Below are 22,632 nucleotides of genomic sequence, written 5' to 3' on the forward strand. Positions count from 1 at the left end.
GCTTAAGGAGATACTGCAGGAATGTTTTGGTTTATCTTTGTTACTACTCTTTCCAAAGTGTCTGGTGCCTGGACTCTGTGGCCTCAGTGAAAAGGTGTCTGGTTAGTGGACCATAGAGCACATAGCTGAGCTCTGGCATGCCTAGGTCATGGTATGCCTGGTTGTACTTGCCCTTCTGCATTCTTGCTCCTGTCCTGTCTCAATGCCTGCTCAGGTGCACCAAAGCAGTTGCCATTAATTGTGGTGTGCAGGTGTGCTCTTAAAGGATCCAAAATGCTTATCGGAGCTCCCAGCCTTGCTGGGGCTTTGAAGATCAAGTTCTACAAGTCCTTTATGGTAGAAGTGCATTAGGTGATCCTTCTGGCAGCATTTGTTTTCTTCTTATTGTGATCTGTTGAACATCAGATGTTTCACAAGCCTTCCTGAAAGAAGTAAGCCCTTTCGTGCTGTACCTAAAATCTCAAGTCCTTTGCAGCTCATACTGTACCCCAGGCAGCATTAAGTCATAAAATACAAAATTGAGTCAACATGTGATTCCCTATAAGCAGGCTTGGAAGACTTTCTAAAATGCTTTGTGCTTTGCAGCTGATGAGAAATGGTAGTTGAAGGGGCTGCATAGACCTGCTTTTAACTGTAGACTTTGCAGTGTGCCAGCAGCTGAATGCCTCATGCAGGAGGGCTGATAGCAAACCCCAGTAATGCTTCCCCCTGCCCTCAGACCTTTCAGGGAGCAGCTGCCCAAGGCTACCTGATGCTTACTCAGGACAGAGCTACACAGTGTGACTGCCCATTTGTGCCTCAGGGAACAGGGAAATGTTCTTAATTTCCAACAGCAGTATGACAGTGAAGTGTGAACTTCTTACAATTAATATAAAGTTCATTAAAATGGCTTGCTGGTTTTATAAACATTCTCATATCAACCAAAGAGTAGTTAATGATATTTCTGATGATTTTATGGTTTGATGTGGATTTTATGTGGTTTGATATCTTTCTGCTCCTAATACTCTGTTCTTGTTACAAAGTCTTTGAGCAAAATATCTTTTAAACTTCAAAAAGCTGCAGTTCTGTGTCTGTTTGAGACCCACCTAAGTGTGGTTGTGAACAGATTTGATGTCCAGCTAAAGAAATTCAAAACCTTCATAGCGCTTAAATTTTCTGGTTTGCATTCCTCAGGACCAAGAGGGCAAACCCAAGAGAGTGGACATTCATGACAACAAGGATGGCACTTACACAGTCACCTATGTCCCTGACAAAACTGGCCGCTACACGATTGGCGTTAAGTATGGGGGAGATGATATCCCCGCCTCTCCCTACAGGATCCGGGCTTCTCCAGCTGGGGATGCCAGCAAGTGTTTGGCCACAGGTGAGTGTTGGACTCCTCTCTTTGCTGTTGTTTGTTGTGGGTGTAAGGCTGCCCTCTGAACATGGTACAGTAGATGTGATGAGTGTAGAAGACATGCTTGAGACACATGTAGTCTGGCTGCTCTTACAGAAGGGGTGTTCCTAAAGATGAAGAAGTTTCCACCCTGTGGGTGAGCAGGGATCTCTTGCAGCCTCTAACAAAATCTGTCAGACTGCCTGGGTTGTTATAAACAGCCAGATGCAACTGTCTGATGCTTATTTTGGCATCAGTAAATCTAGCTGAGAACTTAAGTGAGGTTGATTTAAAAATAACTCATATGTGTGTGTCCACTGCATCTTGTTCCTTGCACAGTGAGCATTCCAAGAAGCTTTTCATTGCAAGCTACAACAGAATTAATTCTGAGGATGTAAATAGCTGGTCATATGCAAAGCCTGTTCAGGCTAGGTGTTATTAGTGAAGGTTTCTACTGCTTTTCTGTGTGGTCAAGATTGGCCTGGGTCTGAACAGGATTTTGGGAAGAAGAGAACCTAAAGATAAGATACTACTATGACTCAAAAAATCATTGCCTTGGTGTAGGGCTCTCCAGATTTTTTGCTGTAGGAGCACACAGGGTGTTCATCACGTGGCTTTGGGCTGGTCACTGTGGCGTGCTCCCACCTCCCAGGAGGCTGTGGCAGGGAGCAGAAGTGGCACAAACTAGTTACAAGAATACCACTGAACATTAAGTCCTTTGATTGTAGAATAAATAAATAAAGTAGGCAAGGCCAAATTCAACAGTGAAACTTAATCTGTTGTTGTAGACCTGTGAGAGTCTGTGGGCGTTGTGCTGGACCTGGGCATTGTGCAATTAAAGTGCGCCTGAAGCCTGTCCATAAGCTGGATGCTATCACGTTGTTTTAAACAGAAATAGATTTCTGACACAATGGAAGAAAAAAAGAGATATAATAAAAAAAACCAAGAGATATCATCAAAATTTGTTTAAAAGATGCCTTAATGGGTAAATTTGATACTCTTTGAAGTAACTCAAGTCACTAACTATTGAAAGTAACTGAGATGGAGATTACTGCCAGATGCCAGCTAAAATTTCCCATTTCCAAGAAGTGCTTCTGATTCACTGCTGTAAAGCTGAAATGCAATTACTGTAGGAGTAAGTGCTGGAATACTGCCAACATATTAAACCAGCAGGTTCATTGCCAGTTGAAAATGAGCCATTTACCTGGTAACAAGTGAGGATCAGAAACAGGAGTACTCAATATGTACTACTGCAAATAAGACATAATAGTTCTCATTTAAACACAGTGTTCTTCAAGCTAGATCTGATTGCTTCAATTTTGGCATTGTTGCATGGTGTTCTTTTTTTGGGATGTGTGGCAGAACAGTGGAAAATCTTCTGTGGATAATGGTGGAGAACGTGTGCCATGGCTGCTACTGTGCCCTTTTATAGCTGCTTTCACAGAGAGGTTTGTGTTAAAGCAGTGCAGCCGAGTTGCTGGCAGAAGAAATTGCCTCTGGCTCTGCATAAAGGAGTAGGATGATAAGAGTATGGGTTAAGGCATTGCTTTCTTCAAACTTAGCTTTTTTCCTCTCTTCACATCCAGCCTCTCTGATTGCAGAGGAGAAGGAGAACTGGTAGCCAGCTCTAGCATACCACTGTGCTGACCAGTTGTACAAATGTCCCTTGTTCTACATCTGCTCCCAAAACCACATCTGTAGCTCCCTGGGACCAGTGCCTTGGTGCCATGTTCCCCAGGCACCTCACAGGCAGTCTGCCTGGGAAAACTGTCCTGTGAACACTTTCTGTAACTAAAATTGCCTTGTAGGTCCTGGAATTGCACCCACTGTGAAGACTGGTGAGGAGGTTGGTTTTGTGGTAGACGCCAAATCAGCAGGGAAGGGAAAAGTGACGTGTACCGTCCTCACGCCAGATGGGACAGAAGCTGAAGCAGATGTTGTTGAAAATGAGGACGGGACTTACGATATCTTCTACACTGCTGCCAAACCAGGGACCTATGTGATTTATGTCCGCTTTGGTGGGGTGGACATTCCCAACAGTCCTTTCACTGTCATGGTAAGCCAGTTCTGCTTAGCCAGTTCTGCTCCAGAAGTACCCCCCACTCAAATCCCTGCTGCTGTGTTTTATTTAGCAATAGGTTAACTCTGTGTGTAAGTGTTCAGATATTTATTAGGCTAGCAGGAGCTAATGAATCCTTGTTCCTTGCAGAGCTTATTTTGAGCAGGCAATATGGTTAAGTGAAGTGGGATAAAAACCATCAGAGGATGAAGACTTGGCTTTTCGGAAGAAATTTGTTTTTCATTTCCTGACCAAGTAGTTCTTTTCCTTAATGATGTAAGGGTGGTTGTAATCAGCTTCTACAACTAATTATGTTGGCCATTGTCAGATACAGTGCTCTGCCTTCTCTGTCTCTCCCTTTTTATTAAGATGATCCCAAAATAAGGAACGGTCTGCTGACAGATCCCAGGGAAGCAGACTGTTAGCTCACACTTAAAAATTATTTATAAGTGCTAGTCAAACTGTTATAGCCAAATTTTCCCTCCTTCTAATTATCTTCCTTCCTATGTGCAGTACTCCACATTTAGCAAACAATACCTCAGTCCCCTTAGAAGCAGACCAGGTGCCTCTCAGGGCTCACAGAAGCCCTTCTTGTGAAGAGCATCTCTCTGTGTTGGCAAAACAATTCTCAGTCTTGTAATCTCAGCCCAAGCAGCCTCTGGTGCATCTTGATCCCTGAAATCACAGGACTGTACTGAGTCCAGATGGGGCTCATGGGCAAGTCCCTGGGGCCAGCAACTCTGGCTCTTCCTACCTGTCATCCTGGCAGATTGCTGTGGGTGTCTGAAGATTTCCTTGAGAGAAACGACTCCCTTGGTCACTGCTCAAGGTTCACCACAGGAAATGCCTCTCGAGGTCAGGGAGCCCAATCCTGGCCAGCCAAAATTCCCACTTCCTAGCTGACTGATACATTATGTGTTTGACTTGGGTGTCTCAGCTGGGGACAGAGAACACTGAAACAGCAGCATTTCTGTTTTGCATTGGTTTTCTCAGTGGAGTCCATCCATGCAGAAGTTTCCAGTGGGTTATTTCTTTAGGGTGGTTTGCAGTGGTGTAAATGGGCAGGAGGGACTGGGATGGCTGAGCCTGGGGGAGCTGCCTGCGTGGGTGTCAGTCCCAGCCACTCGTGTTGGGTTAATGTGAGAGATGGGAATTTGCAAGTCGTGCTCTTGGCACACTTGGTGAGGAGAGCGGCTGCGCCAGAGGAAAACACATTTGGTGCCTTGACAACGCAGTCCCAGCTATGAATCAGAAGAAAGGCTTTGCTGCTATGGCTGGCTGTGGGCTGGGTCATTCACCCAAGTGCATGAACCAGAGCAGCCTTCCCACAGCAGCCGGCTCCCCTGCCTCCCAGCTGGCATGTCATGCTGCACAGCACTCAGGGACTCCCATCTTAGGTTTAAACCTTTCCCTTCCCTCACTGCATCAGTCCCATCAGAAAGCAACTCTAATAGTCAATTCCACCAGTGTTCAGGCACAGCTTTCCAAGCATGCAGCAATGCACGTACTGGCTTTGTCCCTTTGCTGTGCCACTGGTGGCTTCCTCCAGTGCCTGCGGATAAGGGCTGGATCGGGTCTTTGCTATGGCAAGAGGACTGGGAGGGCTACACAGTGGGAGGAAGGTGTTGAACTGGAAGGAGCAGTGTGTTCTGAGCTGTGGAAGGTGGGAATGCCTCCGTGCCAGAATAACATCTAATAAAACTAACCTGCCTGTACCCCTGCCCAGGCTGTAGATGCAGATGATGTCGCCGCACAGTCGCAGGAGCCAGTGGGCGCTTCCCCGCCCGGATTCCGCCCTTGGGTACACAATTTTTACATTTTTCAGCTCCCCATCTGTGTTCCATTTCAGATGACAGCCTGCTTCTTGGGACTGCTTGATTGCTCTGGTCATTGTGTTCATTCTTTCTGTTTCATCAATTGTTTCAATTGTTCTTGGGATCCAGACCTTTTTTTTTTTCTTTGCTGCTTGAAGGAAGTCTCCAAATAAACTCATGTAAACATGAAGAGGATCATTGCACCCACAGCTTCCACTTCTGAAATGTCTGCTGTTGGCAAAAGCACCCTGAGTGCACTGCTTTGTTTTCCCAGTAAAATCACAGTGTCTTGAGTTCAGAGTCGCATTGTGAAACTTGTTTCTTTTGTCCATTTTGTGTTGCAATCATTCTGCCCCATTTAAAAATCACTTTCTCTTCCAGGCCTTAAGCAACTAAATCCTTTCAGATGGAGCCACTTTGGGTCTTGTGTGCACTACATTGTCTTCCATCCCTTTGTGTTCCATTTTTATCTCTTCCTTTTTTCCAGCATGTCTTCCATTCCGCGCCGTGTTTGATTTGCTCTGCTCTGCGGTGTGGTGTTGTAAAGGAGAGCTTGGCCGGACACTGCTCTGGTGGAGCCCAGTCCTTGGCTGGCTGCAATAATCACACTCTCTTCTGCTTGTGCTTGCAGTGGAGTTGCTCAGTGCTCATTTGGCTCTACCAGCCCTTTTGAAGTGACCCATCTTTTTGCTTGCTTTAGGTTACAGAAGAAGCTTATGTCCCCGTTGGAGACATGAACGGCATGGGGTTCAGGCCCTTTGATATGGTTATCCCATTTGCTGTAAGGAAAGGAGAAATAACAGGTACCTGGAGTGCCTCTCAGGGAGATTCATGCTTTTTGTTAGTGTGTTTATCCATTTGCAGCTAACAGACTGGGTGGTCTAGACCACAATGTGTGTGGGAGGTTTGTATCCTGCCAGCAATATAGCTGTTTAATTTCACATTGAGTGGCACCCGCTGAGGATGAGTAGGATATGGCCCTTCAATGGTTTAAGTTAAGTGAGGGGATTCTTAGTGTATTGCTGTGGCCTTCAGTGCTGGGCTGTGAGTTACTGCACTATAGGGCCTATTGATGCTTTTTCCCTTCTGGAGCAGCTACATGCATCCTTGATAAGCTCCATTATTTCTTTTCTGCAGATGCTATAAAGCAGTTAATTCTGCATTCCTATTACACATACCTTCTCCAAAGCAGGTGACCCCTCTTCTACAGGTCTGGGAGCTGAGAGCATTGCTCCAGTAGCACCCTGGTTGCACTAAGCTCCTACACACAAGGCCTGTGTCCCCTCTGCCCTCTAGTTCAGCAATCCCAGCCCAAGCCCTGGCCTGTCTCAGCTTGAAGGAACAGTCAAACTTTCCTTTTCAAAAATGCAGCAGAAGAGGGAGCATCTTGCTACGAGGTAGATCAGTGCTTTTTATGCAGCTTGCTGTGAAAAGCTCTGTGGCTGCAGCAAACAGCCCTGCTTGTAGAGTTTGTAAGGTCACAGGACTGTTTGCCAGATGTCTACCACTGCCTTGTATTCATGTAGCTTAAGTAGAAAACATGTCTGGTTAGTGTTCCCATTAGTCTCCTATTTGTGCCTGTGGGTAAGGAATTTAACAATTTAGAATGCTTGTTTAAAATGGCTAGACAATTCTCTGTGGGTGGGAGAGGGGAAGCAGGCAGCTTCTCCTTCTGTAACTCCCATGGTGGCCTTTTGTAGGTGAAGTACACATGCCCTCTGGAAAGATGGATACACCAGATATCGTGGATAATAAAGATGGCACAGTAACAGTGAAATATGCTCCTACTGAGGTTGGGCTGCATGAAATGCACATAAAGTACATGGGAAATCACATCCCAGGTAAGTCTGACAAAGCAGGCAATGCAGATCTGATGGCAGAGTCCTGCTGATGCATCTGCTGCTCCCTGGTGAGGTTCTGTAGCTAAGTCATACATGCTGTGGAAAGATCTGCCCAGGATATTTTATCATTCAGCTGCCCTTTCTCTGCAAGCAGTCCAGAAAGAACTAAAGCAAAGGAGTAAATGCCAGCACAAATGAGCTTCCATTGTGGTTTAATAGTACCAGTCAGGCTTAAAATGGATTTTGGTTTTGGGAAAGCTAGCTTTTGTGGCATTTTATTATGAAGAAGAAACATACAATTTTCTAACTACTAGTTTTTCAGGTTGAAATTTACTGCCATGGTGCTCAACAAAACTACTGGTTACAGTGTGTGTTTATCCTTAAAACTGCATTGGCAAAAAATCTCAAAACTGTGGGTAGAACTGATTGGTTGAAATACTATAGTTACTGTTTCCATCTGATTGCAATAAAATAAAACACACATGCATTCTATGCTGTAATCTTTCTTTCTTCCTGGCTGCTTCTTAACAAACAGAAACCACTGCATTTCATTCCATTTCTCTTTTGTCCTTGCTTCCCCAGCTCCCCAGTGGAAGCACTGCCTCGCCTGGAGGCTGTGGCTGCCCTGTGGTTCTCCAGGCATGCTGGCTTTGGGGGGCTGGGCAGAAAGGGGCAGACCTGTAGAGGGATGTGTAGATATGAGACAAAATGCCTTCAGCACTGCCTGAGAGGGACTGCTGGTTCTGTTTGTGCAGAGCTCAGTGCTGTGTGGTGCTGCTTCAGTCTCTTCAGCACTTTATGGATATAGCACCCCTCTAAGTGCTGACCTGTCTGCTGTATTGGTTCACTAACACCATTACCCTGTGCTGGGATAGAGAGATGATGTGCCACAATGTTTCTTTCTTGAAGGTTGTCATGAATCAAACTTTTTACTGTCTCAGCTGCAAAATCTAACTTTGGACTGAAGAGCTATCTGTGTCTTTTTTTGAAACCATTATTGATTGTTAGTGACTGTGCTTTTTGTTCTTGTGCACCAGCTTAGCTAATCTGAGGCTGGCAAATGCATTCTTGGATACCCTTCAAATTTGCTCGTTCAGGTTCATTGAGTCAGACAATGTGCTGTGCTAGTTCCTAATTCTGTGCTACTAAAATTCAGAATCAGTGCCTGAACTGAAAGCCTGCTTCTGAGTCATGTTCTGATTTAATGTGCTAAAAATAAACTTGCAGTGAACAAGACCCTTTACAACATCATTTAAGCTTATCTCTGGTAACTAGAGTAACACTCACTCTTCCACGACTGGATGTGGCACAAATTGTGGAAAAGTGTCTTTTGAGGTTGGAAATGGAGGTTTATTTGGTTTTTAAGTGCATTACAGTCACAGTAAGGTTTTTCAGATAGCACATAATGAGAAGGGCGTGCAGGAACATGGGTATCAGTTCTTGTAGTCCAGACCACTCATCCTTAAAAGTGCTTCTTTTTGGTTTTTATCCCCTTTAGAGAGCCCTCTGCAGTTCTATGTCAATTACCCCAACAGTGGCAGTGTGTCTGCTTATGGGCCTGGCCTCATCTATGGGATTGCAAATAAACCAGCAACTTTCACCATTGTCACAGAAGATGCAGGAGAGGGTAAGTCAGTTCTTGAAACCTATCCTACCCTAAACAAGGAACTTCTTGGTAGTGTAATGCACATTGGCTTTGATTGACATTCATCTGTCCAACTATGAATCTCTGTGTTGTTGCACAAATGACTTACGCAAATATCAGGCTGTAACTTGCTGTAAAAACTGGTTTATTATCTCTTTCTGAGAGCAGTAGATGTATGTACCCTGTGGTACTGGGTGCAAATTATTTGTTCAGTTAAAAATAAACTGAAAGCAGCTTAAATCTAGGGGATGATGACTGGGTGTGGAATCACTTTTTGGGAAATCTAAAGACTGAATAGAACTGCGGCCTTAGTGGGCTGGTCTGAGCTGGTTTTGCTGCTGTCCTTCGAAAACACACATTTAAGCTCCATTTTCAGTACCAGGCACTGGATATTTCTCTTTGAACCAAATCTTTGGACCTGTGTTCACAAAGATTTACAGAAGTGCCACTCTACTTTTTTCCTAGGTGGGCTGGACTTGGCTATTGAAGGGCCTTCAAAAGCAGAGATCAGCTGCATTGATAACAAAGATGGGACATGCACAGTCACATACCTGCCTACTCTACCTGGGAACTACAGCATCCTGGTAAAATACAATGACAAACACATTCCAGGCAGTCCATTCACAGCCAAGATCACAGGTATAAAGTTTAAACTTCTAGAAGCACTTCATATTAAAAATTAACCCCTGATACCATGGGGAACCTGGTTTGTGGCAGGAATTTGAAGTCCTCTGACTTCTTCTGCACTTAACCTTGTAATGTTTTGTGACTCATTTCTCTTTATGTATTCAGATGATAACAGAAGACGGTCTCAGGTTAAGCTTGGTTCTGCTGCTGACTTCATGTTGGATATCAATGAGACTGATCTCAGTCTCCTAACAGCCAGCATTAAAGCCCCATCTGGTCGTGATGAGCCTTGTCTTCTGAAGAGGCTGCCCAATAACCACATTGGTAAGATCGGAGAGATTATTGTGATAGTCTTTACTCCAGTTTGCTTTGCTTTGTAAAATGACTGACTTCTGTGCTCCTTCCCAGAAGAATGTTGTTGAACCAAGTAGTTGATAGTGTTTGCTACAGTTGTCCAAAGACAGAAAAGTATGAAGAGTGGCCTCTTGTTGTTTTCGCTTGCATGTGACGTGCCAGGTTGCAATTGAAGTGGGTTTTGTCAGCATATATGAATGGTCTTGTGGTCTACTTGAGAGCAACACTTCAACATGAGTAAAGAGACTGCTCTTCCAGTATTTCATTTCTTGGTGTGATTAAGACATATAAATCAAGTATAACATGAATAAAACCAATAAATTTCTCACATTTCTCTGCTTTGTAGGCATCTCATTTATTCCACGGGAAGTAGGAGAACATCTGGTTAGCATCAAGAAAAATGGGAGCCATGTACCAAACAGCCCTGTGACAATCATGGTGGTCCAGTCTGAGATCGGGGATGCCAGGCGGGCAAGAGTTTTTGGACGTGGCTTGGTAGAAGGACGAACCTTTGAAATGTGTGACTTCATTGTAGACACGAGAGATGCTGGTTAGTGCCCTCACAAAGGGACCATGAGGTGTATATTGACTGTACACAAGAGCACTGCCTCCCTCAGCATGAAGCCACCAGGTCACAGGCTGCAAAGCAGCAGCTGCCATTAAGCACAGTCATTGCTGTCAGTTATTAACCACAGACTGTGCTATTTTAGAATATGCTTTGTAAGGTCCTGGCCCATGTCTTTGTTACAACCAACAGGGACTGTCACTGAGGTGGTGCTGGCTCTAGTATCACTTGGTATTGCAAGAAGGAAATGAGGAAGATAGTTATTTCCCTGTTAGTTTAATGTGGAGCCTTGGATAACTTTTTAGCTTGGTAGATAACTTTTCAACATTATTTTTAAAAAAAGGGATATAGTCTGAGAATTTTAGGAGCTGAATGCATGCTGTGCCTCTGACTGATTAGGAGTACAGAAGTGCCATTAAGGCATTGTGCAACTCCCATGTGCCCATTGTGATACAAACCTACCAACTGCCACCTGCTATAGCTTTGGACTATTTTATGTCAGATTTAGAGCAGAGCTTTGGGAATCTGAGGCTAACTTATCTATATTGTAGGTTATGGTGGGATCTCACTGGCAGTTGAAGGACCCAGCAAGGTAGAGATCCAAACGGAAGATCTAGAAGATGGAACTTGCAAAGTGTCCTATTTTCCAACTGTGCCTGGTGTGTACATTGTGTCCACTAAATTTGCAGATGAACATATTCCAGGTAAGCAGAAGTGTTGGGGAAATTTTTGATTAGTACAACAGAAGTCTTGTCTGGCTGACCAGTGCTCTGGAACTGTGGGTGGGCTGTGTGATCTGGCTTGGACCATAAGTCCCAAAGATTTGAGGAGGTTCTCCCCAGGCAGCAAGCATCCAAAACTGTTCTGGTTACATGCATGTATTTGACTTGGGCCTGACTTTTAGTTGGGCATAAAAGTTCCCCTGTAATCTCCTACAAGTCAGAGGAAGTTTTCATTTCTGCCCCAGTGTTGTGTGTAATAAGCAGAGAAGGAATGACTTGCTGTGATACTTACAGGCAGCCCATTCAGTGTGAAGATAAGTGGTGAAGGAAGAGTTAAGGAGAGCATCACACGAACAAGACGGGCTCCTTCTGTTGCAACAGTAGGAAGCATATGTGATCTGAACCTAAAAATCCCAGGTAAGCAACAACATCCTTATCCCCAAAACCACAACTTGCTCTTGTATAGCATGGGGTACTTGAGAAAGGGAAAATACAAACTTAAGTTTTGTAAGGACATCCTCATATTAACATAGCTTAGGGAAGAAACACTGGTAATGTGTCTTTTCAAACAGTTAAAAGTAAGCATAACCGTGATCAACACATGAAAAAATAAATACTGGTGAGGCCTTAATTTATTCTGTGTACAGCAGGCTGGAGAATGGGCTGCACAGCTCACTTTAGCTCCAGGGTTTTGAGATCATGTTGGCTGTTAAATGTTTGTACTGCTGTCTGGAAACTGTGAATCATGTAGGCCAGGCTTAGCTGGCTGCACTTATCCAGCCACTTCATCTGCCTCTGTAGCACCTGGGAAGCTGCAGCTGGCCAGGTTTTCTGCTCAGAAGCACACAGGTAGCTGTGTGCCTCTTCTGTTATTTGTACTGAGTAATCACTTGAGCTCAGGTCCTGCTTCCAAAACCCTTTATCACTTTCTAATCTGCATTTTTTTATTCTCTTGCTAGAAATTGATTGTGCTGATATGACAGCTCAGGTAACCAGTCCCTCTGGGAGAAACTTTGATGCTGAAATTGTAGAGTGTGACAAAAACACCTACTGTGTCCGCTTTGTGCCACAAGAAATGGGGGTCCACACTGTGGATGTCAAATACAAAGGGCAGCCAGTGCCAGGCAGCCCCTTCCAGTTCACCGTGGGGCCACTGGGCGAGGGAGGAGCCCATAAAGTGAGAGCTGGAGGCCCGGGGCTGGAGCGTGCAGAGACAGGTGTTCCAGGTGAGTCCTCTGCTCTCAGTGGGCTCCAGAATCTGCTGGGTGCAGGTCTGCAGTGCAGTGTTTGGGCTAACAGGAGCCTCTGAAACTGCTGAGCACTATCTCCTGGGATGATGGGATGAGCTACCATTCTTCAAATATGTTCAAGTGGGGAACTTTGCAGTCTGTCAGGAGGAAGCTGCAACCCAGCAGCAGCAGCAAACTTATCCTTGTGTTTGCTCTCATGTGCTTCAACAGCTGAATTCAGCATATGGACACGGGAAGCTGGAGCTGGAGGACTGTCTATTGCTGTAGAAGGCCCAAGTAAAGCAGAAATCACCTTTGATGACCATAAAGATGGATCTTGCGGTGCATCATATATAGTTCAAGAGCCAGGTATGTACTGAGACCAAATCACATGGAAACAGCACTGATTGTGACTTTCAAAGAAACTAAGAACACTCACTGCTTCTCTTCTCTCTGCAGGCAACTATGAGGTGTCCATAAAGTTCAATGATGAGCACATTCCTGAAAGCCCTTACCTGGTTCCTGTCATCGCCCCCTCCGATGATGCTCGCAGGCTCACTGTCACTAGTCTTCAGGTGAGACATAAGGAAACATCTCTACAACTTACCACAGAGACTGATTTCGTCCTTGTTCTCCAAAACCAAAATGGTTGTCCTTTCTTCTAAGTAATAGCCTTGTCTTGGTTGGTGCTTGTTGTCAAGCTCAGCTTGCAGCCAGAGAGATTTTTGGCAGCTGGCCCCTGGGTCACTCTGGCTTAGCCAGAGTTCGGAGGCAGATGGCTCAATTGAGTGTGTTAAAAGTGATAACACTGGGGAGTTAGGAATAAGAGGCTCCAGAAATAGCATCGGAGGAGCCATGTTTCCCATGCCATTAGCTAGGGGAAGGACAAGGAGAGCTGAAGTTTAGAGGGGAACCACCAGTGATCATGCTGGTACCAAGTTCCTCATTTGGCACATGCATGAGGAGCTGCATTTCCATGGGTGAGGTAGCACAGGGCTGCATAGCTGGGACATCACTGCAGCCTGGCCAGGCAGACAGAGGTGGCCCCACCATGAGGTCAGGGTACAGATTAGGTCTGGCTGATGCCACAAAACCACAGAGTCACAGCTCAGATGATTCATGAAAGGTAGTGAACCTCAGAATGAATCACAGCTTTGTAGCTGGTCTGGGCTCATCTGGTAACCTCACCATGTAATTTGTGTATGTGTGTGGTTACAGGCATTAAAATACAAGTAACATTAAAGGCCTGACTGAAATCTCCAAAGCCAGAAGCTTGGATGTGAGACTGAGAATCTGTGTCTAAATATACTGTACCTCAGTCCTCCTTGAGTGGTGATTAGTACTTCAGTTAAAGCTTTTTTTGGTTATGTCCCAGCTGTGATCCCCAGGAGTTTGCCTGGGCTGCAGGAATTCTCCACCTCGGCTGTGTAAATGAACCATGACAGCCTGATCCGGTAGTATCTTTTCTAACGAGGAGTTACAAGGGCGTTAATTAGTCACTGTGGTATTGATGTTTGCCTTGTGTTTCATTTAAAGACTCTTTGACAGGAATACTCACTTCAGTTAAGTCCTGGAGAGGCAGATAAAGCTGAGTATTCTGTAACGGAGTCCATTGTGCAGCATCAGCCTCCACTAAACCCACATCAGGGACTTGTTTATACATTGTACCTCAGTTCTACTCAGTTGCATTTATTTCCCTCTTCAGGATTTAGTTGAAAACAAAATGAGGTAAAGTATGTTAAGAGTGAGATATTACTGCTGCATAGCTGCATGGGCTGTGCTGGTCGAGGACCACTGTGGCTCAGATGTGGAGCTGTGGAGCTGTCTCACCTTCCACCAATGGCCTGACAGCACAACATCTGGTTTCATGTTTTAAATTACTTTCTTATGTTTGAGACATCTTGTGGTGGCGTTCTAAATGCAGCCTCTTGTGGCAAATATAAACATGCGTATTACTCTTTCAGACATTTGGATTATCAGAGGCTTTTCCCTGAATGAATCTGGAATGAATGAATGAGCTGAAAAATGGAGCTATAGCTTAAGCATCCTTTAAGTCAAGTGCCTGAATACCAAGGACTGACCTCAGTGACAATGGGTGACTAGTATTGTAAACCTGCCTCTCTTTGATGTGGCATAATTGTCTGGCTTCCAAAAACAGTCTTTTACCATGGGAAAAGTCAGCCTAGCCAACGTGGGTGACTCCTGAATCAGCCACCCCCTAAGAGGGAGAGAGTGTCTGATTTGAGAGTTAATGCAAGTCACAACTTTATGCCTTTTGTTAAAATCAAAAAACCCTCATGCTGAAGTGGTTATTTCCCTGCCACAAATCTTGTGCTGTCTGAAACGAAAGTTTGAATTTGATAATCTGACTGTTGCGTTCTCAGGAGTCTGGATTAAAAGTTAATCAGCCAGCATCCTTTGCTATAAGGCTGAACGGGGCAAAGGGCAAGATTGATGCTAAAGTCCACAGCCCCTCCGGAGCTGTCGAAGAGTGCCATGTGTCTGAGCTGGAGCCAGGTGAGCACTGCTTGGTGATGATCAGAGCAATTGCATGACCTCCAAAGCACACATGCTGTCACATAGAGAATTCAGTTCCTCTGGCTTATGAATAGTGTGTCCCAAGGATGAGCATGCTGCTTGGAAAATGACCTTTTGGTGTCAAGAGCTGTTCAGTCAGGGTTATGTCCATGTTTTTCCATGAACTGACTGAGCCCCAGCTTGTTTAAGATAGAGGTATTTAAGTCTTGGCTTGCCAGTGAAGGTACAGTGACATTAGTAATAAATTAAATATGATGTGGTTGTTGAATTTAACCAGGGAAGAAGTTTATTTCTCAAAGCTATGCTTCAGTCGTTGACTAATAGTTTATGTTTAACTCACACTCACTCCTTCACATGAAATGTCATGGAAGCTGTCTATAAGCAAACACTACAGAAAGCTCAACACCTGTTTCAGCAATGAGCTTTTCTTTTTCACTTGAAGTCTGTATGAGTTATGGTCTGTACCATGAACAAACAGCAGCTGTCCAGCTGGGGGAGATCAGTCCCGCCTCTGAGTTAACACACAATCAAAAATGTGAAATATCAGCAAATTGCTAAATTATTTCATTAGATAAAGGTGTGGTGTCAGAGCAGCACACTCAGCTGGCTGGTAAGATTTGGCTTGCTCTGACCAGCTGCTTTTCTTCTCCCTCAGCTGCCGACAGATTGGGCTGTGATTCAGTTTTCGTGTTTAGTGCATGAGTGAGGCAAATAATCCTCAGACTAGATGACAGTTGAAATCAGGTCCTAGACAACAAGGTGAAAACACAAGCTGTAAAAGCTGTGAGAAATACAGCCTTTTCCTGCTCAAATACGAGTTTAGCAGCTCATGTAGCTGAGTTCATTTAAACTGGGACCAAAATATGTCAAAGGCTTTCAGAAGCTCGGATTGCTGATCAGCCCTGTGTGGGGTTTAATTGGTGGTTTATGGTTGGATGGCTGCCTCTGGTTTTTCAGCAGAGCCCCTTCTGTCTGCGTTGCAGATAAATACGCGGTTCGGTTCATCCCCCACGAGAACGGCGTGCACTCCATCGATGTGAAGTTCAACGGCAGCCACGTGGTGGGCAGCCCGTTCAAGGTGCGCGTGGGCGAGCCCGGCCAGGCGGGCAACCCCGCCCTCGTCACAGCCTACGGATCCGGCCTGGAGAGCGGCACCACGGGTAACCCTTCTCCTGCAGACTGCTTGCACTTGGCCTTGGGGACGTACAGAACCTATTCTAGGCCTACTTTTACATGATTTCACCTGCTAAGGCAGCTGAACTAACCCACATTCTCTGCTGACCTGAGTGCAGGCTAATTTTGCTTTCTAGCATGCTCGTCATGTCTTATAACCATCACTCACAAGTCTGCAGCCTATACTGAGCCTTAACAAACTTAAAACTTATGTAAATCAGCAACTGCAACACGCATTCACTGAACTGCTGGTTAGCAGCTGGGCTACAGCTCTGCTGGTTAGCTTAGCTCCACGTCGGTGGTCCCTCGAGCTCCAGAGATGCTCTGGCTCCCTTCCACACATGAACACGATGTCTAAGTTGGCTGTCTAGAGATGAAGGAATCTTGTTTAACTTGTGTTAATTAAATGGGTATGAGGGTGTTACCATCCCTGTTAGCTTCCCTTTGGTGCTTGCACCTCTAAGAAATCTCAAGTGAAATGCAGTATGATATTTAAACCATAGGGAGAAGGTGGGTTGTTCTGTTGGTAGTGTGCTATTCATGCTCCAGATGCAGCATGAACAGTCTCTTCTTGGAAATCTGGCACCTTGTTGTCTGCTGTGGCTGCTTCATCTGATAGTTCTCAACTCAAGAATGTAGGGTTTAGGGTTTGTTTTTTCATTTCTGTGATTTGTGGCCTTAGTAAGTACAAAAACATTCCAGGGTATGCACTTTGATTTATTTGTGTTCTTGCTCAGGCCACACACACAGGTAAATAGCAGAGTAAAATTATTATTTTTTCTCCTTTTGTCCTGTAAGGGAATAGCTAGTTCGTTTTGTCTATCCACTGCTGTCTCCTGTGGATTCCATCTCATACCTTTTTTTCTCCCTGTGAAAAAAAAAATACTGCAGTTATTCAGTCAAAGCTTCTGCTGTTCTGGAGGAGCCAAGCAGTTGGTTTTGGAAACATGTAGATACACTCTATAAAATAAAGATGTAGCCTGAGCTCCTTTAATAGGTGGAAACAAAAGCACTCATTAATACCAGCCAGTGATGCATCAGGGACAGGGGAATATTTCTTCATCTATAAAGGTGCTTGGGGCTGTTTTTAATCTAAATAGACTGTTTAATTTCACCAAAGCTGCTCTGTGCCCTGTTGTTGAATCCTGGCCACTGCCAAAAGCACAGTGCCCTGGGAGCTGCTGAGCAGCATTTCAGAACAATGACCCAGTGTAGGGGTTTGAGTGGCTGAGCACCTGAACCATCCCCCTGGGAGGGCTGAGCGTCTGCAGCCTCCAACAATACAAGCCTTCATCTGGGGCACAGCAGAGAGCAGTGCCTCCGAGCAAGAACTCTTAGTGCAAAGCTGTGAAGCTTGCTGGCTTTGAGAATTAACTTCTCTCCAGTTGAGCAGGGCATTGCAGGCTGATGCCTGGCCTCCCAGCTGGTGGTGCCAGGGGGATGGGCTGCTGGAGCTCTGGAAAATGGCATAATCCTCTGTGGGAGCTGGGCTCTTCCAGCATTGCGACACAGCAGCCTCTTTTGTGGGGAGGCTAGAAACTTCTCCTGAGTTTATTCCCACGTCTTCGTGCTTCCATTGCAGCAGCAGTAAACTTTCCCATGGCCATCCTGGTTTTGAGTGTGCCTGAGCACTTTATTCCTCCTCAACAGTGTCTCATGCAACAGCCCAAAAATCATAAATATTTGAGGCCAGAGTCTGACAGTAAATTATTTGGGGGCTGAAAGCCTTACTTAATTTTTTCTTGTGTTGCTGGCATTGTGTCATTGGCTTAGTATTAGCAGCAATAATTCAGCTGTGTTAACCAGATGCTGTAATTAAACAAGCTTTTGTTTCCACAAACTGCTTGGAGTGCTGTTGCCGAGCAGTTCAAACACACATCTCCTCCAGGCCATCTCCTGCCCCTTGTCCTTCCTGCTTTCTTGTGGGCTCTTCACTGCTGATTTGCAGTCCAGGCAGCGAGACAGCTCTGAGCTCTCCCAAACTTAGCCATGCTGGAGCTGTGTGGGTGTGGACTCTGATGCCCAGCAGAAAAGCTCTTGTTTTCTCTCTAAGCCAGTTTTTTGATACCAAATTACTTCCATTTGAGTCCTGAAGGGCTGTCATGACCCCTTCTCCCACACAGTCACACCACCTAACTGGAGGAGGGAGCCAGGATGAAGCTGGGGAGGCTGCCAGGAGTGCAGAGCTCCATTTGAGGCTGGCCTGAGCAGGGCTGCTGGGGTGGATGTGGTGCCCCTCCCTGCCTGATGCCCTGGGAGACTGATCTTGTGCCGAATTACCCCATGTTTAATGCCTGAGGCTGCGTGTGTAACATCGGGTGTGAGGAAGAGTGTGTCTCACTGTGCTACGTCTTTCTAGGACTGCAGTCGGAGTTTTTCATTAACACGACCAAGGCTGGTCCAGGTACCCTCTCTGTTACAATTGAAGGGCCATCAAAGGTGAAAATGGACTGCCAGGAAACTCCAGAAGGTTACAAAGTCATGTACACACCCATGGCTCCAGGAAACTATTTAATTGGAGTTAAATATGGTGGACCTAACCACATAGTGGGCAGCCCTTTCAAGGCAAAGGTTACAGGTAAAAAGCTAACTAGTATTTACTCTGTGCCTGAAGTAGGTCATGTCATTCAGCAAAAAATCCTCCCGAGACAATGTGATATTGTAGTCTAGATGCCCAAAACCATGAGAAGAAAAACATTTCTCCCCATCACCTCCAAAGCCTCGATGAGGGGTCTCAGGAGCAGCTACAAAAGCAGTAGTCACAGAGCTTGGCAGCTTGACTCAGTGATGAGCAGTAAAACAGCTTAATGGGGTAGTATTAAGTCCTGATCTAGTGCTAGGGTCTTGCATGGGTTGCAGGGAAGTATGACTTATTTACCCATTTCCCCCCCACCCTCAAAGCCTGAAACCTGCTCACTTGTAGCATGTGTTGCCTCTCTTGGTCTCATTTTGGTGCAGGTATCACCCAGCCAGAGGTCAGTAATGCCTGGGAGGCTCCTAGGTGAAGTCAGGAAGGCTGGTTTAGGAAGCTTGTTCTCTCTCCAGCACTGTGTTTAAGCACAGGCTGAAGCTCATCTCTACCCCTCCCCCTGAGCTTGTGAAACCCTCTTGTGGTGCCCATAGCGTGGTGATGTTCTCGGGAGAGGGTGGCAAGGACTGCGCTCCCCCAGGCTGGGACACGCTCTGCTTTCAAAATGGGTTATTGCAAAATTGCACCTGCTTTTCTGCCAACTCAAGTCATTTTTGGCATTTGGTGATTGGAGCACAATTAACTCTTCTTAAGCAACCCGCTTTGCTTAATGAATCCTGAAGTTCCTGTGGTCCTTTAGCCACTTGAGGGCTCTGGGATGGGATTGTTGCCAGCAGTGCTGGAAGATGTCAGCTTAAAAACCCAAGTAGGAAATTGCTCCTCTCCAAAAATGCATTTTGGATGCAGAATGCATGCTAGTCATTAGGAGGGTTTTAAAACCTCCTTCTGAATGCCTTTCAGATGGGGCAAATCTGAATGTTAGAAACCTTTTCTGTTTCCAGGGCAGCGACTGGTTAGTCCAGGCAGTGCCAACGAAACCTCTTCCATCCTGGTAGAGTCAGTGACAAGGTCATCCACTGAAACTTGCTATAGCGCCATTCCCAAATCCACCTCGGATGCCAGCAAAGTGGTTTCCCGGGGAGCAGGACTCTCAAAGGCTTTTGTGGGTCAGAAAAGCTCCTTCTCTGTGGACTGCAGCAAAGCAGGTATGGATACAGGAACTAGATGGGTGTTCAGGACCGGTGGTTTAGCTGAGCATTTTTTTCTCTAAACCAGCTTGCAGAGTTAAAATTCAGAGCTTGAGGTAATGATCTGGTACTAAAGAAAAATGATGAATGCTATACTGTGCTCACCAAGTCAGTCCTAACACAGAGGCCGTAAAGTTCCTCTCCAATGGCTTAGTCTGAGCCAGGTGCACCTGAAAGAACCGCGGGTTTATGGCATGAGAACAAACAGGTTGCTGAACTTAAGCAACCCTTGTGGTGCATTGTAGCATATAATGCACGGTGTTCCTGTTACCTTTTGATGCTCATCATCATCACCGTCTGGGAGCTCTGTGGTGGGTGGATTACAGGCCAGCTGTGTCCACTGGCCCCTGCTATGATTGCTTCTGATGAAGTACTTGTAAAGCAATACCAGCTTGTTTTCACAAGCAGCATTGATAGCTCCTGTGCTCTACTTAGTGGTAACCTGTCAGGTCTGGCAAATAGCACAGATAAACTCTCACCTCCATGAGGCTGAAAGCTTTTTAATATAAAATTCTTTCTTATACCAAATTAATCTGAGTATAACTCAGCTACCACTCTGTGAATTAAAATAATAAAATCCATGTGTTACAGAGCCAATATATTATGATAGAACCACGCTGCCTTGTTTAAGCTCAGGGTCACTAACAGTTGTGTGTTTTGCTACAGGTTCCAACATGCTCTTAGTTGGCGTCCATGGACCCACAATACCATGTGAAGAGGTGTCCATCAAGCATTTGGGCAGCCATCAGTACAATGTCGCTTATGTTGTCAAGGAAAGGGGGGACTATGTCCTGGCAGTGAAGTGGGGTGACGAGCACATTCCTGGGAGTCCCTTCCATGTCAGCGTTCCGTAGACACCGCGCTGTCGGGCGCTCTCTGCGTTCGCAGCTCAGATGCAGAGCTGTACTGGGTGCAGCCGTGTTGCAAAATGCAGTCTCTAGATACACATGGCTCACATTTCAATAGTCAGACATAAATTCTAACTGTTTTTTACAAGCATTTCACTTCTATCCTACTTACCAACCTAATGTCAATTTATTTAATATCTCATCAAATTGTACCTTTGTAGAACTGTCCGGGTCACTGTTAATGTTTGGAGAATCATGTGGATGACTAGACACTAATTTCCCTTGCGGATGTTAAAGACTTTAGATGTTAATTGAAAACTGGAATTTGTCTTTGTAATTGGGTATCTTAACTACTGATTTTATTTGACTGGAGACTTTACATTTTAGTTATGGAATATGACTTCGGCTGTCCCCAGTTCAAATTCTTTTCTGTAAAGAAATGAGGTAAAACTGGTACTATAGTAGGTGCCTTTGTATACTTGATCAATTTTAACGCTTAACATTATAAAAAGCTATTATAAGTAGCTTTACCACTCAAATTTAAAACGTTTCTGAAAATGCTTTGCCAATGGTTTACATTTAGAAAAAGTCTATCTTTTATAGCAAACCAAAAGCAGATTGAAAATTACTTCCTGTAAGCTTTCAGCCTCTCTATGTTAACGCTTTGTAACTCTAGAGACAGATAGCTTTTTGGCCATTATGCTAGTAATGCGGTTTTTAATGAGCTTGGGATGCTGGTGATGTTTCTTCAACTTTACAGGTAACCCCCCCACACTCTTTTTGATTTAAGAACAAGCCCTGGGTTGGCTGGGTTAAGTAAAGCCCCTGAACTTGCCAAGCCAGGCATGGCTGTCACCTGTGTGGCCCAGAGTCACTGCAGTCCAGAGCACCAAGGTGTGTTGAGAAGATGACCACTGGTTTCCCTGGAGGCTGCAGGGCAGGCCATTGTCTGAGATGAGGCAAAGGAGCCATCCTGGGAATGGGACCCACATCTGCAATGGGACACAGGGTAGGTCTGTGAAGTTAGCAGTAATAGCAATACCAATGAACAAACCCCTCTTTGGTGCAAGGTGTTTTATTGTATCTCAGTCGAAGGATATGTCTGAAGCAAACTCACCTCTCCTGAAACCCCCTTTGTGCTGCAACAGGCGTTGCTGCTGAGGGTTAGGGAGTGGAAACTTCCTTGTAACTTGTCTGTTTGTCCCGGATTACTCCATACTACTTCCCAGGTGCATATCTGAATTGCTGCCAGCTGCTGGGGCTTTAGTAAACTCTCCTGATGAGCTCAAACTCTGCAGTTTGGAGAAGGTAGGATTTGTTGAAAACCTGTTGATATGTCACTGTCCCTTGGGAGAAGTTCATGCTTACAGTTCTCTAATTACATGTGGATGTACTGCTCTCCAGCACAGTTATTGGCAAAAAAAGGAAGGTTGGGGTTTTTTTTACTGTGCTTTTTTAGTGCCTTAATGTGAAATGCTCACTACATTGTAAACTAGAAAGTAAAAACAAAATAAACTGGAATAAAATGCAGGATTGTAAAATTGTATCTTATAACTTATTAAATAGAAATGTTTGCTTCATTAAAATGTGCATGTTAAAAACAACATCGGATTCTTTTCATATGTAGTCAGTAAAGTTCAGACTGAAACTACACCACACAGCAGCTTCAGGCAGACCAAATAGCCTACGGGCTGTGCAGGTAGCCATGAAAATTTGGGCAGAGCCCCAACACCATTAATTTTTTTCCCCTGAAACCTTTTTTTTTCCCCTGAAAACAAAATGGCAGAAGTTTAAGCCATATGTAAAATGTGCAGGGTGCAGTGGGCACAGTGTGGCTGGAGCATTACATAGCTGTGCTGGTTTGCCCCTGTGCAGACCCCAGGCACAGGGGTGTCCCTGGAGCTGCTGTCTGGGCTGTAATTCCCTGGGGTTGTTTGCAGAAGGTGTCTCCCTGCACCTGGGGCCAGCACCTCCAGGCACAGCCATGGAAACCAGCAGATGTTTTCCCAAACACTCTCCTGCTGAAAGCCCCTGTGAAACCTGAGATGCAGTGGCTGCCAAGGAC

The 22,632-nt window shown here is 45.2% G+C and overlaps 1 protein-coding gene across 4 annotated transcripts in view; it reads left to right on the forward strand.

The window, feature by feature from the left end:
• Positions 1 to 22,171, forward strand: part of FLNB (filamin B) — a 71,021-nt gene extending 48,850 nt beyond the window's left edge. For 2 of the 4 annotated variants that reach the window (XM_036390794.1, XM_036390796.1), the window contains exons 28-46: positions 1,174 to 1,363; positions 3,184 to 3,431; positions 5,161 to 5,235; positions 5,949 to 6,051; positions 6,949 to 7,089; positions 8,588 to 8,716; positions 9,200 to 9,373; positions 9,527 to 9,685; positions 10,062 to 10,265; positions 10,832 to 10,984; positions 11,297 to 11,419; positions 11,962 to 12,228; positions 12,463 to 12,600; positions 12,691 to 12,806; positions 14,616 to 14,748; positions 15,753 to 15,929; positions 18,302 to 18,520; positions 19,474 to 19,677; positions 20,386 to 22,171. In XM_036390794.1, the coding sequence (XP_036246687.1) occupies positions 1,174 to 1,363; positions 3,184 to 3,431; positions 5,161 to 5,235; positions 5,949 to 6,051; positions 6,949 to 7,089; positions 8,588 to 8,716; positions 9,200 to 9,373; positions 9,527 to 9,685; positions 10,062 to 10,265; positions 10,832 to 10,984; positions 11,297 to 11,419; positions 11,962 to 12,228; positions 12,463 to 12,600; positions 12,691 to 12,806; positions 14,616 to 14,748; positions 15,753 to 15,929; positions 18,302 to 18,520; positions 19,474 to 19,677; positions 20,386 to 20,573 (3,141 nt within the window). In that variant the 3' untranslated portion in view covers positions 20,574 to 22,171. The remainder of the gene's footprint in view (positions 1 to 1,173; positions 1,364 to 3,183; positions 3,432 to 5,160; positions 5,236 to 5,948; positions 6,052 to 6,948; positions 7,090 to 8,587; positions 8,717 to 9,199; positions 9,374 to 9,526; positions 9,686 to 10,061; positions 10,266 to 10,831; positions 10,985 to 11,296; positions 11,420 to 11,961; positions 12,229 to 12,462; positions 12,601 to 12,690; positions 12,807 to 14,615; positions 14,749 to 15,752; positions 15,930 to 18,301; positions 18,521 to 19,473; positions 19,678 to 20,385) is intronic. The other 2 variants (XM_036390795.2, XM_054516003.1) reach the window with 2 other exon arrangements.
• Positions 22,172 to 22,632: the final 461 nt, after the last annotated feature.

The sequence above is a fragment of the Molothrus ater genome, chromosome 11 (genome assembly GCF_012460135.2).
Source record: "Molothrus ater isolate BHLD 08-10-18 breed brown headed cowbird chromosome 11, BPBGC_Mater_1.1, whole genome shotgun sequence".
NCBI classification, from domain to species: domain Eukaryota; kingdom Metazoa; phylum Chordata; class Aves; order Passeriformes; family Icteridae; genus Molothrus; species Molothrus ater.